The sequence below is a fragment of the Euleptes europaea genome, chromosome 3 (assembly GCF_029931775.1).
Source record: "Euleptes europaea isolate rEulEur1 chromosome 3, rEulEur1.hap1, whole genome shotgun sequence".
Classification (NCBI taxonomy): Eukaryota; Metazoa; Chordata; class Lepidosauria; order Squamata; family Sphaerodactylidae; genus Euleptes; species Euleptes europaea.
This window is the reverse complement of record NC_079314.1, coordinates 10,287,286-10,306,222: the sequence shown is the minus strand read 5'-3', so window position 1 is coordinate 10,306,222 and position 18,937 is coordinate 10,287,286. Positions and strand designations below refer to the sequence as shown.

Here is an 18,937-nt window from a genome sequence, read left to right as displayed (position 1 = left end):
AGAATGGAGGGAGGGGGGGGAAGGAGAGAATGGAGGGGGGGGGGGAGGCCGAGTCTTTGGCCGCGTCCGTGGCGGGAGGCGCGTCTCCCTCCGCCGCCCCGGAGGTCTTCCGCGCCCGCCCGCCCGCAGGAGGCATCAGGTCCCGGGGGACGGAGGCTGCCCGGCTGCCCGCCGCCAGGCTCCTCCCCTCGGGCTCCGGCCAAGCCCCCAGCCGCCAACGCCGGGAGGGGAGAGGCGAAGCGCCGGCGGAGGAGCGCGCCGGGGGAGCGCGGGGACCCCCGAGGACCGGCCCCCGGGGAAGGGAGGGGAGGCGCCGCCGCCGCCCGGGGCGGAGTGGCTCCTGCGCGCCCGGCTGGCCGCCCCTGCCCGCCACTCTTCCCACCCGGCCGGCAGCTCAGGAAGCCGCCGCGAGGGACGTGGGAAGCGGCGTCGGGGCCGGCGGCTGGTGCGGGCGGGGCGCGCTGCTTCCCGGCCTCCCTGCAAGCCTCGCCGAGGGCGCCGCCGCCTCCTTGCCCCTCCGGGGGAGGGGGCCGTACCCCGCCCCTCCCCCCCTCCGCATCTGGGCGCCCCTTGTCGTCCTCCTCTGCAGGGGCGGTTTTGGAAGGGCGGCTTCAAAGCGACCCCCTCTCTCTCCCCGAAGCCGGCTCCCCCGCCGCGCGCGGGCCCCATGCCTCCGCCGGCCGCGCCGTGACCTTTGCCGCCCCCCCCCCGTCGCGGCAGGACCCCGGGCAGGGCCGCGCCATGGCCCCGGCCCGCGCTGACCGCCCCGGGGACATGCCATGGCCGAGGAGCCCCTAGGCGCGCCTGGCCGAGCCATGGGCCGGGAGAGCCGGGGGCCGGGCCCCGCGCGGGAAGCCTGCCCCCCGGGGAGCCGCGCCGCCGCCGCCGCCGTCGGGGGCCTGCTGTGGCTGGCGCTGGGCGGCCCCGCGGAGCCCAAGCGCCGCCGGGCGGGCCCCGGGGCCGCGGAGGGCGGCGGGCTCGCCAAGCGGCCGTGCCCGGGGCCCGGGCGGGTGCCCGTGGGCCGGCTGGCGCTGGGCTACGTGGTGCCCTGCCTGGACCTCTACGGCCTCTGCGTCAAGGACGCCTTCCTCGGGGACGCGGCGGGCGGGCGGGTGCTGGCCGAGGTGGGCGCCCTGCACCGCGGCGGCCGGCTCCGCGACGGGCAGCTGGTGAGCGCCGGGGCCGTCCCCGCGCGGAGCGTCCGCGGCGACCAGATCGCCTGGGTGGAGGGCCGCGAGCCCGGCTGCCAGGCCATCGGCGCCCTCGTGGCCCGCGTCGACGAGCTCATCCTGCACTGCGCCGGCAAGCTGGGCGGGTACCGCATCTCCGGCCGCACCAAGGTGAGTGAGCCGCCGCCTCCGGGGAAGCCTGCCACGGCAGAGCGCCCCTGGGCATGTGCAAAGCGCGTCGCTCGGTGCCTGCAATGGTGGGGAAGGGTTTCCAGCGAAAGGCGGATTCGGTTCTTCAGAGAGGGGGCCGGTGAAGAGGACCCCAAGTGATCTGGCTGGGGCGGCTGGCCCCAGCTGCTTCTTGCCTGTGCTGCCCCACAGGTGTACTTAAGGTGGGCTTAGGTTCCAAAGCTGTGCGTCCCCCTTTCTGCTCCTCCCGCTCTTGGGCGCCCTGCAGCTCATGGGGTACTTGGCTTTTTAGGAGCCGAATGGCGCTCGGGAGGGAGCTTCCCATCTCTGTAGGGCCAGGCTTTGTCTTTATTCCGAAATGCCTGAAAGGGGGTCTTTTTCTTCCTTTGCCCCCTGGTAGGGCAGGTAGCACCTGGAGTTTTCTAGCCGCAGACATGCTGAAGTGCCTGGGCAAATTCCAGGTGCTACCTGCCCTATCAGGCGGCGAAGCATTTGATGTGGGGTCCCCAGAAAGAGCGCAGGGAGCCCCCCATTGCCTTTTCTCACCTTTGGCGACTGTGCCTTGCGTGCACTGGGACAGAGCCCCTGTAAGTGAGGTATTGAGCAGAGAAGAAGCCTCTTGATCTGTCCCAGGCAGGCCGGTGGGGGGGGGGGGGGAGGATCTGTCCCAGGGGGCTTCACTGATGCCCCACATGACTGCATTGTGACACCTGGGGGAGAGTCCCCCCAGATTCTCTTGTCAGGCTGCATGTCAGGGCACAACTCCTGACACCCCAGCACTGCAAGGGGCCTGGGCTGCCCCTCCTAGCTTGCATGCTCCTTCGCTGGTGCCCTCAAAATATCGCTGCTCCAACCCTCCTCTCCCCCCACCTTCCTGGGGGCTTTTCCTCAAACTGCAGTACTTGAGCAGTTCCTCACCCGCGCTGGCGTGGGCCAGAGGTTGGCACCTCAACAGAAGGGCTTGCGGGGCAGATAGGAGTTTGCACGTTGTAAGACCCTCAAGCCTGGCTGCATGGCCGAGGGGAGCGCTCCCTTGACCCCCGCTCCTTATGTAACAGCAGCTGCTCCATCCAGGTGTTCACACCCAGAGTTGCTCGTTCCTTCCTGCCAGCCTGTTTTCTGGCTCACTTTTCCAGAGAGCTCTGTGGGCATTGTGTGAAGAGCAGCTGCTGAATTTTGGGGTGGATGCTTTTCTGGGGGTTTAGCCCCGCTTCATTTTGTTGCTGGTTTTGGTGTGGGTCAGAGACCTGCAGTACTGGTTGGGGTGTGCGTGCCAAGCAACCCCCTGGAGAAGACTGTCTCTGCGCATGTACAAGGTGCGTTTCAATCAGGCAATGAGACACTGCTGCCCATTCTTGCATGCTCCTCAGGCCCCTGCTTCTGAGCATGGCATTTTGATCCTTGCTTGTGCAAAGCATGTTGTCCCGATCTCTTGTCACTCTGGAAAGGTGGCTCTTCCTGCCCCACCCCCACGTGCCCCACCTTGCAGCCCCGGCTGCTGCTTTCCGGCATCTCCCGCTCTGCCTACACTACAAGGGTTGAGGTAGGGGCCTGGGGTCTTGCCAGCATTTCCCAGGCCTTGCAGTTGTCTGCTGTGGAATGAGCAGAACGGAGAAGCTGCTCAGCCCTGATGGGCTTCCCTGGAGCCAGGCCCCGGCTACCTACCCTGTCTAAGCACGTGCAGAGTGCCTGCATACAAATTTAGTATCCATGGTCAAACCCCACCACTACCCTTCTGGTGCTGGATGTGGCATCGCTGCTGCCAGGAGAGTTCAGTTTCCATTGCTGCTGGTTCTTCTTAAAAAAATGACCGCAGCAGGTAGATCCCTCCCCTTGAGGACTGTTTCTGTGTGTGTGTGTGTGTGTGTGTGTGTGATGGTTTCCTCTTCTGTGCTCAGGCCGAAAACATCCATGCAACTTGGCTGGTTCTCGGGCAGAGGGGACTCTTTCTAGGGGCAAAGTGCGCTCCTTTTCCTGCTAAACTGGCCTGAGATGGGAGGAGGGGGGTTTGATGCTTCAAGGCCAGGGGCTGAGCCTGCCTGAGCCCTGCCCCCCTGGAGCTTCTTCTGCACCTCACCTGGATGGGGACTGGTTGAGCTCTCTGGTTTCCATTACTGAGGCATCGGGCTTATCCTTGCCTCAAACAAGCTTTGTCTGGCTTGCGGTGGGGTGGGGTAGGGGGGTGGGGCTTGTTAATAGCCAGACCTGCCAGAACTGGCCACTATTCCCAGTTGGGGCTGCCCTTCCATTTGTTTCCAATAAAATTCTTGCTCGGAGAGGGCTCGCTTCCCGTGCAAAACCTGTGCTGGATGCTATATTTGCAGAAAAACAAACTGGGTAAAATTGGAGCGCCCCCCCCCCCCGCATTAGCAGTGGCACAGGCGTGGGTTGGGGAGGGGGAGGAGTGCGACCTGACATAGGATCTGCCCGGTGGAGGGGCAGGAGGCTGACTTCCCAGGAGAGAAAGTGATCTGTCTTTTCCAGGAAGACTTGGGCCGGCTTCAGCTCTTCCTGGAATTCCTGTACACCTCCCGGTGGGGCGATGATGCTTTGGGGGTTACGAAGCCACCCAAGAGCTGGGACACCCCCCACCCCCGCTTACTTTGCAATGTTGTGAAGTGAGACCGCAGGGAGGAACCTTAAAGGCTCCTTCTGAGCTCTTGTTTGCGAACCACGAGGTGGGGGGGGAGAGTTGTCCTCAGGTGACCCGTGGAGGGAGGACTGACCCACGTGGGCTGTTGGCCCAGTTTTGGTGGAGGAGCGGATCCTGCGTCATGGGGACTAGATGTCCTTGTTGCTCCCTGGAACAGGACGCACTGGCCTTTGACGAGGGAGGTGTGTGTGTGTGGGGGGGGGGCTGCCTTTTTTCTCCTCGTCTTCCTCCCCCCTTTCTGGCCGCAGCTCTTCCTGCGGGGGTGGGGGAGGAGGGAGGGAGGGAGCGAGCTGGTGGCATCTCAGGGCAGGCTTGAGCACAGGTTGCAGAGCACCCCCCTGAGATATTTCCACTGGCTTTTTTGGGGGGAGGGGGGTTCATAGGCTGCCCTGCTGGCCATTCTCCCCTGGCTTGCGTGGTGGCAGGCTGTTCTCTCCACTCTTCCCCACAGGTAAAATGTTTGCTAAAAACCCACTAATTATTCCCAACCTCTTTCCCCCCGCCCTCGCAGCCCGTGCCCTGGCCGCTGACAGTTTCCAGGGTTTGACATTCTGTAGGGTGAGAGCCTGTTTCTTAGTGGTCTTTGCCCTGGGATTGTGTGATGGTGAGTGCCTCTGAGCACATGCAGAGCCCTTGTCACCACAAACTGCCTTTGCAGAGGGCACTGTAGGTCAGAGAGGGATGAGGCTGCCCCCTTTTCCTCTGCTTTGTGAGGTGGGCTTATATTCTTGTGCAGTGTGGGTTGGGGGGTGGGCCCACAGAGGACAGAGGGGTCTGCTATGGGGTTTGTTGGAATGATTCTTTGGTTAAGGTTTGCTTGGTTTGTGATGACTTAGTTGGAGATCCTGTGATCTGTATCAGGACTTATGAAGGCTAAAGGAACTCTGAGCATATGCTGAGTGCCAGTAGCGCCAATTTATTTGAAGGTGCCAGCACATTTAATTTTGGAAATTATGCATGCTTACCTTTCCCCTTTCGAGCTCTGTTCCTGGCCTGTCCCCCCCCCCCCCGGCATGCATGTGGCTGCTCTATCTGTGGACTCTGGTGTTGTTCCTGCCTGGGAAACCCCAATGGCTGCCTCCTCATGAGAGGCTGGGGGGCGAGCACAGCCTTGGGTCGTGTGCAGATCTGTGGGGTGTCTGTCCCTCTCTGTCCCTGGCAATGAACCCCCCTCCTCTCTCATCCCCCCTCCCCTCCAGGCCATGGTGGCATGTTACCCCGGCAACGGCATGGGTTATGTGCGGCACGTGGACAACCCCCACGGGGATGGACGCTGCGTCACCTGCATTTATTACCTAAACCGGCAGTGGGACAGTAAGGTAGGTGGCTGGGTCTGGAAAGGACTCCTTGGCACTGATCTACCCCCTCCCGTGTCTCATGCATGGCCCCAACATTTCCCCACAGATGAGAGAACGCTTCATCCCCACACAGCCCCCCACACCCTTCCCTCTTCTCTAGCATGCAAGGTTGGATTGATAAAGTTTTGCAGAGGTTGGTCCGGGACACCTGGGTTCTGTGGGACCAAAGCAGGCGCTAGGGCGGCCTCTGGCCGGGTGACCCCAGGGCTGTTTGTGGGAGGAGAAGTTAGAGCAGACAGCAGAGCGTTTAAGGCACTAGCAAAACCACTGCGTGCTTCTGAGCATCTGCAGATTGCCTTTCTTTCAGCACTGACCAGCCTCCCCCACACTGGTCGTGGGGGGAGGGCTTCAAGGCAGGAACGTGTGGGTTGAGCCCCCAGGGGCTTTGAGGCTGGCCTCCTGGCCTCTGCCTGCAGCTGCAGGTGAGAAGTGGAAGTTGAGGGGAGTTCGGGAAATAGGGCAGGCGGAACCCAGAGTCCCTGGTTTTTGGATTGGAGGGTTGCTCCATGGCCGTGTGAATCAGCTGACGCGGGTTTGGCCTGGGAGTCTGATTCGTCTCTGTGGCTCCTCTTTCATGTTATTTTTTTTTAAAAAGCTCTCATTTATTCTGACAAGAACTCTGCAAGGTGGGGAGACATACGCCCAAGGCCTGCAAGCCAGCTGAGGCCTTCCACCATAAGGTTGCCAACAGCCAGGTAGTAGCAGGAGATCTCCTGCTAATTCAACTGCTCTCCAGCCGATAGAGATCAGGTCACCTGGAGAAAAATGGCCGCTTTGGCAATTGAACTCTATGGCATTGAAGTCCCTCCCCTCCCCAAACCCCACCCTCCTCAGGCTCTGCCCCAAAAATCTCCCGCCGGTGGCGAAGAGGGACCTGGCAACCCTAACCATCAACCCCCCCCAACCATGATAGCTGTCACTGTATCCTCTCTGATTTGAGCTGAGAGAGGTTCAGGCTGAGGAGGAGAGCTGTCCCAGAGGTGAATGGTGTGTGTGTGTGTGTGTGTGTGTGTGTGAAACCTCCAGGTCTTCAAAGGCATTGTGGCTCAGTGGCAGAGCATCTGCTTTGCATGCAGAAGGTTCCCGGTTCAATCCCTGGCAGCTCCAGTTAAAAGGACCAGGTTGTGAGTGATGCAGAAGACCTCCGCCGGAGACCCTGGAGAGCCGCTGCCAGCCTGCATGCCAACCTTGATGGACCCCAGTGGTCTGATCCAGTATAAAGGCAGGCGCGTGTGTTCAAGGCTCAACCCCCTGCCCCTCCCCTGCCACAAGAGCCCAAGGATGCTACCACAGCTATACCTGGGGTGTTACCCTTGATCCCTCCCCATAGTCACAGCCCCCTCCACTGCTGTTGTGGACCCCCAGCAGCTCTGTGGGACACTCCCTGTGGGGAAGAATGGCTTAGCCCGGTGCGGGGAGGGGGATTTGGCTCCTCCTGCCCTGCCTTTGCAAGTGGGAGTGAAGCCTGGCATGGCCCCCTCCATTTTCTGTTTCGCACTGTCTCTTTCTCCTACCGCTACTGACCCCTTCCCCTTCTGTGGCTCACCCTGACAGTCAGCCTCCTGATCCTGGCTTCTGCATAAGGAAAGAGGCTCCCTGGGCTGGTGGGGTGGGTGGGTTGCAGTGGCCAACATGAGCAGAGCGAGGACAGCCTGTTCAGCAGTTCAGGGGCTGAGCCGACAGGGACCCCCCCCCATCCCACACCCACCTGACGAAGGCGCCTTGTTTCCACATACGTCCCCTCCAGGTTCATGGTGGGATCCTGCACATCTACCCAGAAGGGCGGCCAGTTGTCGCAAACATCGAGCCCATATTTGACCGGCTGCTCCTCTTCTGGTCAGACCGGCGCAACCCGCATGAAGTGAAGCCGGCCTACGCCACGAGGTGAGCGGCGCTTGGAGGGAGCCCACACCCCTGGAGTTGACTCTCCCGCTTGGGGAGGGACAGGGCCTCTGGAGGGGACTGGTTTGGAGTAGGACCATGGTGGCCAAGGAGAGGAGGGGGCTTCAGCCTCCTCCTGCACCATTTTCCTGACCTGAAATGGCCGGGGGGGGGGGCTGTTTGCTTTGTTAGGGAAACATTTTTGCAGTCCACCAGTGGGATTCTCCTCCAGAAGATGTAGTAACGGCCACAGGCATAGTCGACTTTAAAAGGGGATTAGACAGATTCAGGGAGGAGAGGTTACTATCAGTGACCACTAGACAAGGGTGTCTCAAGGAAACCTCCATGTTCAGAAGCAGTCAACCTCTGAATCCCAGTGCCAGAAGGCACTGTTGTTGGACCTCCAGAGGAACTGGCTGGCCAGTGTGTGAGACAGGATGCTGGACAAGATTGACCTTCTCTGGTCTGATCCAGCAGGGCTCTTCGGATGTCTTTTTTAGAATCAGAGTTGGAAGGGGTCATACAGGCAATCTAGTCCAACCCCCTGCTCAGTGCAGGATCAGCCTAGAGCAGGGGTGTCGAACTCATTTGTTATGAGGGCCAGATATGGCAGAAATGTCACTTGGCTGGACCGGGCCATGTGTAACAAATCAAAGAAACAAACAAATAAATACCATAAAATGTAATGCCGGGTACCGGAGATTTGAACTTAATTGAAGACACAGTCAAAGGCAAAGTCAGTTAATGATATTATTTTTGTTATTGTTTTAAGCATGTTTGTATTTTAAGTAAAAAATAAAGTAAACAATAAAATCATTAATTGGCTTTGCCTGTGTCTTCTATAAAGTTTGTATCTCTGGTCCTTGGCATTAAATTTGATCTGGACTGGTGACCTGCCTTGGCTGGCAGAGCTGGACCTACATATTTTTTGAAGTGGGGTAAAAGTACAACATAATATCCCCATATATTATATACATTTTTTTCTTTATATATACTTATATAATATACACATAGAATCACCAGCTCTTTTAAATTATAAAATAAATTGTGCTGACTTCCATGAATTGTTAATAATTACACTTTTACATTAACTGAGAGGCTCTGGGCTGGGATTGGAGTCTTGCTCCTTTAGGCTGATGTGCGGTTGCCACCTGAAGAAACACTTTTATTGCAGGTGGCTAGTTAACCAAAAGTGGAGAAAAAGCTGAAAAACCTCTCCCCCAAACAAGCCTTATTTTGAAAGATCAATACTGGCTCCAACCTACCATATTCCATTAAGGTCACCTGTAAAATGTATTATTTACTGTGCCTCCTTGAAAACCCCATTTTTATGTGAAGGAGGCATCGTAAATAAGGAGGCATGGCAAATAATAAAACACACACAGCATTCTAGTCATTTTTGCTTCCAAAAATCAATAATTTCAATTTCTCTCAAGTAAGTTGTCTGCATATACCTCCCTTTTTGGACTCTATTTTGTATTAAAGTTTTTACACACAAGCAAAAGCTTGCTTTATAAAGCCATCTCTTTATGAGGCATTTGTAGGCAATTCTTTTTTTTAATAGGTAAGTGCCCTAAAAATATAGACGGCAGGTAGGCTGAACAATAGCAGTGTCAGCTTTCTACCCACACAAACAGCAGGTCATGGTGATGTTTCTACCTCACTTGCCCCTTGGCTAGGGGAGCGAGGGCCAGTCGCGAAAGCCGTGACAGTCCCAGAGGCAGCCAGCCTGCGCCTCACTCCCATACTTGCCTTGCCTACTACCATCTCTAGGTGAGCCCGTTCTCTTTTTCAGGAAAAAAACTGAGGCAAAATAAACATTGAGCCTTTCTGCTTTCTCTTTGTCCTCTTGTCAGAGTTTGTCCATTTTCACCCAACAGTGGGCCTATGGCCTCTTTCCCCTTGCATTTGCTCCTCACATACTGAAGAAGCTTTTCTTGTAGCAACCTTCCCTGGCCAGCCTCAGCTCACTGTGAGCTTTGGCCTCTGATGGTTGACCAACAGTGCCTAGCAACCCACAGACACTCTTCTTTAGAGGTCTGTCCTTCCCACCATTTCTTGAACATTTCCTTTTTCTTCCTTACCTCATCATGGAGTTCTCTGTTCATCCATGTTGGCTTCTTGGATCCCCTACCATGTTTCCTTCTTGTTGGAACAGCGAGGGCTGTGCCAGGGCTCCTCTCTTAGGAGAGCCCACCCTTCACTTGCTCCTTTCGCTTCCAGCAGTCTTGCCCATGGAATGATTCTCATCATGCCTCTGAGTTTACTAAAGTCTACCCTACCAATATCTAACAGACACGTGTAGCTGCGAACCTCCTTGGTCTCCCACAGCAAAAGGAATTCTAGGAGGACATGGTCACTTCCCCCTAAGGTCCCCAACTGCCATCTCTTGCCTGTTGGTCAATATTAAGTTGAGTATGGCTGAGCCCCTCATAGCGACCTCCACCATTTGATGAAGGAGGTTGTCGGCCAGGCAGAGGAGGAACTTGTGTGACTGTGGATGCTTTGCAGAGTTTGTCTCCCAGCACACATCAGGGAAGTTGAAATCACCCATAACTACCAGGTCATGTGGTTTGGATACCCTGTCAAGCTGCTCAAGGAGGGCAGCATCCACATCCTCACCCTGGTCAGGAGGTTTGTAGCAGACTCCAGTCACAATACTGTTTGTCCTTCCTTCCCTTATCCTCACCCAGATACTTTCCACTGGGCTGTCACCCTCCTCCTCCTCCAGTATTTCTTGAAACGCAAACCCTCTGCTCACATACAGCGCCACTCCACCACCTCTTCGACTTTTTCGGTTTTTCTTGAACAACTCATATCCATCCACTGCTACATTCCAGTCATAGGAATCACCCCACCAATCCTCTGTAATGCCTACTAAGTCATATCCCTCTGACTGCATTAGAAGCTCAAGCTGTTCCTTCTTATTGCCCAAGCTTTGGACATTGCTACATAGACTCCTGAAGCCCCACACCTTCGTCTCCTTTAGACCCTCCCCTTCCCGATGTGGGCCTCTGCGGTTTGCTCTCCATCATTTAAATCCCTACGTTGGTCATCTCCTCCCCCTTTGTGGTGTCAGTTTAAAGCCCTCCTGGTGTATCTCTCCAAAAACATTCTTCCAAAAACATTCTTCCCCGACCTTGAAAGGTGAATTCCATCCCATGCTAGTAGGTCGTCATCCAGAAAACCCAGCCCATGGTTCCAGAATCCAAATCACTCCTGCTGGCACCACCAACGCAGCCAGTGGTTCACCTCCATTATCTTCTGTTCTCATCGCATTCTCCTTCCTCTGACAGGAAGGATCGAAGAGAACCCCACCTGTGCCCCCATTCCCTTCAGTTTCCTCCCAAGAGCTTTACAGCCTTAATGCTTTCGATGGTGTTCACATTTGTGCCGTTGGTTCTCACATGGACTATCACAAATGATAGTATCACAACCCGAGGCAAACAGGCCCTCCTCACTCAGTAACAAACTTGACTCAGCCTCAGCCTCTCTGCCCTGTTGTTGGACCTCCAGAGGGACTGTGTTGGCCCCTGTGTGAGATGGGATCTGTAGGTTTGATTAGTTTTGGGATCTGGTCTGCAATTTTCGCCCCCGGCAAGCAACACACCTCCCTGGCCAGGGGGTCAGACCTGGACACATGATGCTCCTACCCCTCAGCAGGGAGTCACCTATGAGCAATGCTTTCCTTTCCCTTCCAGTGCTGTCTCTTTGTGCCCCCCTATTCTCCTCCCTCTGTCTTCCTTGTGTTTGTGATTCTTCTGCTGGCAGTGTTTCGGTCTCTGCTGCCTCTTGGAATCAATTCCTGAGTTCTAATGGCACTGTGTGCCGTCTCGCTTATCAACTCTGGGGATGTGCTGTAGTGCTCTGAGGAGTCTCATTAGGACAACTATGCTGTTGTCCCTTTGAATCTTCTCCCCTTCCCAGTGTAGCGCATCAAGGCTTCTCTTAATAAAATCCTCTCCTTCCTTGATGTCATGAAAGGCAGCGATCCTTTCCTCCGGGCTCTGAACTTTCTCCTCTAAGAGCCCTATTAACTTACACTTCTGACAAGTGAAATTCAATTTGTCCTCAGGGAGGAAAACAAATATGGCGCACTCCCGGCATGTGACTGGAAATGATCCGTGTGCATTCATCATCACCGTCTAAGTGCTTTCCTTCACCCTGGAAATATCTTGGTGTGGTGATCTAACCTGAAACTTACAGACCTGTCTTTCTAAGCCGAAAGGAGTAACAAACACAACAAAGTAAAAGCTACTTAACTACTTATAGGGACCCCAGGCTAAAAGCCCTTTAGCTCTCACCCTTTGGCTTGCATCAAAGGCTCACGCCTCTGGCGAGGAGGAGCCCTGAAATTCAAAGGCTCACAGCCTCTACCTCTCCACAGCCACAGCAGAGGGCAGGGCAAGCAATCAACCCGAGGCAAACAGGCCCTCCTCACTCAGTAACAAACTTGACTCAGCCTCAGCCTCTCTGCCCTGTTGTTGGACCTCCAGAGGGACTGTGTTGGCCCCTGTGTGAGATGGGATGCTGGACTAGATGGACCCTCCCTGGTCTGATCCAGCAGGGCTCTACTGATGTTCTTATGTCCCTAACAGGTCAAATAGTGCTCCCTGGACCCCTTTCAGGCTGGGCAAAAAGATGCTAGGGGGCCCTTAAGCCCCCCTACCTGCTTTCCATGATTCTGATCCAAATTGCTGCCCCCGGTACACATGAGAATTGAGTTCTGAGCACAATTCACAGTGCATGTCTGAGTCAAAGGACCTGGGGAGGACCAAAGAAAATGCAGGTTGTGGTTTGTCACCCAGAGGGAGAATGCAGGTGGAATCCTACTCATTAACCTAGGGCCCAATCAACTTGGGGGGGGGGTGTCTCCTGCGAAAACCCTGTGCATGTGAAGAGAAGCTGCCTGAGAGGATGCAGAGCAGATCAACCCATCTCTCGTCCCATAGAATTGCACCCAGATCTTCTCCCTGACGCCTCTCTCTGGGAAGGCCAGCTCTGCTCCGGCTTCTGCTCACCTCTTTTCTCGTGTTTCTTTCTTCCGCAGGTATGCCATCACAGTCTGGTATTTTGATGCCAAAGAGCGGGCAGAAGCCAAAGGGAGACACCAGCTGGGTATGTAAAAGGTGGGGGAGGGCTTTTTGTCTTGGCTGGGCTTCCATGCATGGCAGGGATCTGTAGATGATTCTGAGTGCCTTTCCCCTTTTGGCCAGCCCCTTGTGGAGTGGCCACAGGTGGCTTCTGATGGCTGGGTCTTGAAATGTATTAATTTACTTTATTTATATCCTCATTTTCTCCCAGTGGGGACCCAAAGCAGGTTACATTGTTCTCTCCTCCATTTTATCCTCACAACAATCCTGTGATGTAGGCGAGGCTGAGAGACTGCGCTGGGCCCAAGGTCACTCAGACAAGCTTCCATGGCATGAGTGAGGAGTCGAACCTGGGTCTCCCAGATCCTTGTCCTACATTTTAACCACTACACCACCCTGGCTCTAAATAAAGGTGCCCGGGTCCCCTGGCTGGGACTTCCTGGCAAGCTTGACATCCCTCTGCATTTTACATTGTTACTCTTGAGTTAATTTGGTTGGTCAGATTGTTTTAAAGATCTTTGGATATTTAAGTAGTTCTCTGTGTGCTTCCTCTCCCCCCAACATCGGTCTTCAGGGTGGCTCGAAAAGGGCCTGGAAAATTGGGAATTGGTTAACAACTTGAACTTGGAGAAGCCACAGGTGTCCTCTTGAGGTCTATTCCCATGATGCAAAGTCCTCATGAGCTGCAGGTGCCCTTGGCTCCTTTGGGCAACTTTTAAGTTGCCATTATTATTGAACACAAGATGCCCTAATGGAACACGCAGCAGCTCCAGCCTCAGGGTCTTTTCAGCTGGCACAAATGGTGCTGGATGTGTGCGTGAATCCCTTTCTCCGTACGCGTCATGCTCATGATCAGAATACGACTCACCTGTGCCAGCTGGGTAGCAGAGAACTCCCAGTGCATGCGTAACACATCGTCCTAGAACTTCATCTGGTGTGATTTGGCCTGTTCCATAGTCCTGAGGGGGGCATTTGGGGGTGGGGGCTGCCCACGGTTTGCCCCACGAGGCTGCTTTGAAGACAGGGGGAGGTGTGCTGGCAAGTTGCAGGCTGCACCTCACAGGGTCCGAGGAAAACCCGTGGCTGTGTGGGTGCATGGGTGTGTTCCCAGGTGCCGTGCCGGGTGCTCTGGCATTCAGGTGTGCCCCTTGTGGGAAAGCCCAAAGATCCCAGAGCAAGGTGTGCCCACCCACCGTCTCTTGCCTCCTGTGCCAGCAGCTCCTTTCCCCATCAAGAGGAACTGAGTTGGGCGGCGAGAAACACAAGCGGGTGCAGGTGGCATTGTCCCGGGCACGGCTCCCTGCTCGGCTTCAAAGGGTAGGTGGTGGAGGAGGAGAGGGTGGCCCTGCCCCTTCTCTGCTGCCCAGGCTGGCTGCAAATGAGTTTATCTTAAAAACAGTGGGAAGTCTGCCCATTTAGACCTCCGGAAGGTGATGTTTTTAACCCATGCATGAAGAATGTTCCCTCTCAGAGGGTTCCCAGTGCGAGGCATGCCACATTTAAAAGCAAAGGAGCTGTACCATCTTTAAAGGGGTGTTTATGCCTATACAAATTCATGAAAATACTATTTAACGTACGAGAGCAAGCTTGGTGTAAAGCCAAGGGCCATTTAGATATTTATAACATCATTCGTGGGCCATACAAAATTATCAACTTAAAAATTGGCCGACCAAACCCCAAGCAGGCAGCTGCCCCAGAGGACGCCCCCCCCCGGTGCTGGTGTAAGCCCTTGGCCCACTCTGAACCATAAACCACATCAGAGACAGTCAGGTCCAAAGAAGCTGGTTTTTACTGGTCAAAATAGGTTAACAGAGCATAAAGAAAAGGTGACAGCAATGAAGCTTGCTGGCTTGCCCTTGGTAATATAAAAGCATAGAAAAAAGCAGGAGATTACAAAATACAAACAGAGCTGAGGTTCCCACAGCTTCAAACGGATTTAGGTATGCATAACAGTCCTTGAGTCTGGTCAGTGGGAAAACAAAACTAAACAAATCAACTGAGACACAGGCCTGACAGCTGGCAAGTAGGCAGGCATCCAACCAGTGGCATCTTGGGCGGTCCTAGCAGCTCCATAGCTAACGACTCTTCTGCAAGGGGGAGAAACGGTTCCTTTTCTCGGCAAAACAAACTCATATCTGCCTTGAATAGAGGCTATTCCTGTCCTGGGAGGGGCGGAGCACCAGTCTTAGATCCTTCTGAGCTAGAGATCTGCCAAGACCCACGAAGGGCCAGACCAAATATTTTCGCGGGCCTTAAACAGCCCCTGGGCCTGATGTTCCCCACCCCTGGTGTAAAGGTTAGTGTGTCAGACTGGGATCTGGGAGAACTAGATTTGAATCCCTGAGGAATTCCGAGGAAACTTGCTGGGTGACCTTGGGCCAGTCATGCACTCTCAGCCTGCCCTACCTCACAGAGTTGTTGTTGTGAAGATAAAATGGAGGAGAGGAGAAGGATGGAAGTGACTTTAGGTCCCCAATGGAAAGAGAGGTGAGATATAAAGTAATTAAACGAATAACATTTAAGTTTTTTTAAAAAACCTGGGTGACTGCTAATCCCAGTTAGTATGGTGGCTCTCACTCGGCCGATAGGGTCTCCCCACAACTGCACCCCCCCAGCTGCGATGTTCTCATCTGGAGCGAAGAAAGGCCCCCAGGACTCCTGTGTTTCTCAGTGCTTAGTGTGTGAGCTGGGCCCAGAACCTGCATTCATTTAGCCCCAACATATGAGAAAGAGCGAAAGACCTCTGCAAGTTGTCAGATGGCACCCCCACCCCACCCACCAGGTGTGAAGTACCGTAACTCCTCCGGCCTTCCTCTTTGCAGCATCCGCCCAGAAAGACGGTCCGCCTCCCGCCACGCAGACCAACGGCCTCACCTGATGGAAAGCCGGAGGATGCCATGGAGACTGGACAGCCAGAGGCGCTTGGCTCTCTCTGGCCATTTCAAGCTGCTGCCGCTGCTGCCGCTGCTGCTGCCGCTGCCTGTGCCTGCTGCCCTGAACCCTGGCCAGGTGCAGTGGAGGGTCCTCAGTCCCAGCCCAAGGAGAGAGAGAAGGGGGCTGCCCAGGGCGAGCTGGGCCCAGAGAAGGAAGGCTGCGTGGAGTCTGTGGGCCTTATGTCTGTAGGAACAGCCCCTCTACTAGGGTCCCTTTTTGCTTCCTCGTTCAAAGGCGGGGGGCCTTCCCTGCTCAAGGTCCTGTCTGTAGGAGCCCCCCGCCCCACCGCCCCCAGAGCGGCAGGGACCTTTCTGTTCACCCCAGAGCTGCTTGGCCCGCTTGTCCTGCTCATTTTGATCCATCAGTCAGTCAAGAGAGCAGGGAAGCCAGCGAGGCTGAAGAGGAGGGGAAGCAGGATGAAAAGACGGGCTCGCGGATGAGATGGAATAAACATTACCTCATGGAAATGGCTTCTGCTTGTCTGTTTGTGGGGGGTGGGGGGGCAGCTGCCTTCTGAGAATCAGTTAAAACACTTAGGGCTGTTTAGCTTAGAAGAGAGGTAAGTAAGGGGGGGGATATAAAATCACGCCTGGTGTGGGGAGGGTGGACTGGGAGAAACTTTCTCCTCTCTCCCATAGTCCAGGGTCAGCTGCTGAAGCTGATGGGTGGGAGATTCAGGACAGAAGCAAGGAAGTACTTCTTCACACAGCATGTAGTTAATTTGTGGACCTCGCTGCCACAGGATGCAGTGATGGCTGCCAAACTGGAAGGCTTTAAAAGCAGTGGACAAATTCATGGTATATCCTGATGTATATCTACGCCCTCCAGCACCAGAGACTAAGCTGGGGCGGATGCTGCTGCAGCCGTCTTGTTTGTGGGCTTCCTAGAGGCAGCTGGTCGGCTGCTGTGCGAACAAAATGCTGGACCAGATGGGCCTTGGCTCTGATCCAGCAGGGCCCTTCTTATGTTCCTATGTCTCCTGGGCAGTCAGTCTGCAGGGTCAGCTGCATTTCCCTCTGAGCCGGGGGGAGGGGGTGGTCTCTGAGTTTGGGGAACAGATGAGACGTGGGAGATCAGGTCTCCTGGTTTCTTTTGGTAGCTGCAGAGGTCCCCAGTTTGGGTGGGCTAACCTCACCCAATGCCATTTTTCACTAGAAATTGCCCTACCTCCCCTAGTGATGGTAGTCCTCATGAGCCTCCTGTGGGTTTTGTTTAAAAGCGGGGCTCCTGCTCTACACGCCCCATGGCAGAGGGGAGAAGACAGAAGCAGTTTCCTCATCAAAACGGGCACGTGATACTTGGTTGCCATGTGAACGGAGAACATCTGAAGAGCGGCACCCTCCTGGCTTAATGCAAAGTTACCCCCCCCCCGCCCCCGTGCATTTGGGCTCAACCCTCCCCTATGAGCATGCATCAAGGTGATGTGCTTCAAATCTGTGGGGGTTCATCCACCCATCTTAGCAGCGCTCTCTTCTTCCAGCCCTCTCTGTCCTGCGCTGGGTGGGATTTTAGAGGCAAGGAAGGATGCAGAAGCAGAATGGGCCACCAGGTGGCACCACTGGGCCATCTTGCAAAAGCAGCTTCTTGGTGTGGGGCCTTTTCTGCTGGGGAGGGGGCTTGCAAAGTGTTATTGATATGCCTCTTTGGTTCCCTGGCAAGCAGAGACTGGAGAACTCACATTGTGTTCATCTGGGGTGGGGAAAGAAGGGCTTCGTTGGGCTGTCCCCACTCCCCTCCCAGGGCCTCTGTCTTGTTTGATGCCAGCCCTGGCTAACTTACATGTGAAGATATTGTCGAAGGCTTTCACGGTCAGAGTTCATTGGTTCTTGTAGGTTATCCGGGCTGTGTGACCGTGGTCTTGGTATTTTCTTTCCTGACGTTTCGCCAGCAGCTGTGGCCGGCATCTTCAGAGGAGTAACACTGAAGGACAGTGTCCTTCAGTGTTACTCCTGTGTTACTCCTCTGAAGATGCCTGCCACAGCTGCTGGCGAAACGTCAGGAAAGAAAATACCAAGACCACGGTCACACAGCCCGGATAACCTACAAGAACCAATTACATGTGAAGCATTCATAAGAAAGTCTTCTGACCATGTGCAGAGTGTTTTCCCCTCACCCTTTCCAAAGCGCAGCCAGCTGACACAGAGGTGAGTTTTAAAACATTTTTTAAAAGGGGGGTGTTGTCACAAAGCACCGCCCTCTGTTTGTCCAGGCAGCTTCACCTTCCTATTGAAGAGAGGGCCTGTCCAGACTCTAAAGCCACCCTGTCCCCACTCCCCTCTTTCCCCTGACCACAGCCATGTGTAGTAGTCTAGAACCACTATTTTTGGCATGGCGTAAATGGCGACCTATTCTGTGCAATCCAGAATCAAGGTGCTGTGCCAAATTTACAGGTGAACCAGCCTCAGGTGGAGGGGTCTAGCTGCCTGCTTGTTTTTCTGCCCCATGCAAAGCCCTGGGGACTTGGGGGATCCTCTTTCACCACAGGCTGACAGCTGCATTGCAGAAGCGAGAGGTGTAGCCGAGCAAGGTCTCTGGTTGGAGAGTAGGGATGGGTCTTCTATAGCCTGCAGACTGGCCCTTTTAGTCCCCCCTCCCCAATGAGAAGTAGGCCCTGAGTGGGATGGCCCAGGTTGGCCTGATCTCATCAGCTCTCAGAAGCTCAGCAGGGTCAGCCCTGATACGTACTTGGACGGGAGACCACCAAGGAAGTCCGGGGTTGCTATGCAGAGGCAGGCAATGGCAAACCACCTCTCATGACTTGATAACCCTGTGGGGTCACCATAAGTCAGCTGTAACTTGACTGCACTTTCCAGCCCACCAATGAGAAGCACAATAAACCTTACAACAAAGTAGGAAGTGCAGAGTGTATTATGCAAAGAGACGGGTTGTCCCATGTCCCTGGAGTGGAATTTGGACCCTTTTCAAGGTGTGGATTGTTCACAGCCCTGGTTGTTGCTGGAGGTGGCATGAAAGGTCCCTTCTGCCCGCTGCCCTGCTCGAGGTGTGTCTGGCGGAGAGCGTGTGGGTGTGGGGCTCCTGCCCCTTGGCAGGGCTAGCGAGAGAGAACCTGGAACTGGAAAGGGGGCGGGATGTTGCCCAGGCCAGTGCATGGGAGGGGGGGTCAGGTCGATCTCGGCAGGGGCGACCAGAGGCTGGAAGGTGAAATGCTGGAGGAGGGTAGTGAAGAAGAGGAAGATCTCCATGTGGGCCAAGCTGGCTCCCAAGCAGATGCGCTTCCCCGCGGGTGAGGAAAGGGCAAAGAATGGGCTTTGCTTGCAAGCCAATTCCAGGACTCTGACCCCCCCCCCAACAGCTGGCCTTCATTTTGGAGCACACCAAGTGGCAACTCCTGCCAACCCAGAGCGGAAAGAAGGCACCTCTGTCAGGTTTAGAAACAAGCCCCCCTGCTCCCGGTGCTGACTGCAGAGGGCACCCTTTGCTCGCCTCTCCTGGAGAGGAGGGCTATCAGACTGTCCAGAGCATGCCTCGCTAAAGGAGGGAGGGCGCGGCCCCTGAGCCTGTTCTGGGCTGAAAGGGAGGCGCCGTTCTCTTCCTGAGGGCCGGCAGTTCCAGATTCTCCCCCCTCTTGAGCTCATGGGGCAGGAAGCTGCTTGCCTGTGGCCAGCTGTCAGTTGCTCCCAGCGCAAACACCTTGATTCC

The 18,937-nt window shown here is 55.3% G+C and overlaps 1 protein-coding gene across 1 annotated transcript; it reads left to right on the top strand.

Annotated features, from left to right (window-relative positions):
* The first annotated feature begins 779 nt into the window (after positions 1-779).
* Positions 780-15,221, top strand: EGLN2 (egl-9 family hypoxia inducible factor 2). The gene is made up of 5 exons (XM_056846316.1): positions 780-1,340; positions 5,211-5,330; positions 7,117-7,253; positions 12,301-12,368; positions 15,166-15,221. Exons 1-5 carry the CDS (start codon positions 780-782, stop codon positions 15,219-15,221), a joined length of 942 nt encoding a protein of 313 aa, XP_056702294.1.
* Positions 15,222-18,937: the final 3,716 nt, after the last annotated feature.

Coding starts and splice junctions, on each gene's coding strand:
- EGLN2 (XM_056846316.1), top strand. CDS start 780: ATGGCCGAGGAGCCCCTAGGCGCGCCTGGCCGAGCCATGGGCCGGGAG. Junction 7,254..12,300: donor AAGCCGGCCTACGCCACGAG/GTGAGCGGCGCT, acceptor TTTCTTCCGCAG/GTATGCCATCACAGTCTGGT. Junction 12,369..15,165: donor CAAAGGGAGACACCAGCTGG/GTATGTAAAAGG, acceptor TCCTCTTTGCAG/CATCCGCCCAGAAAGACGGT.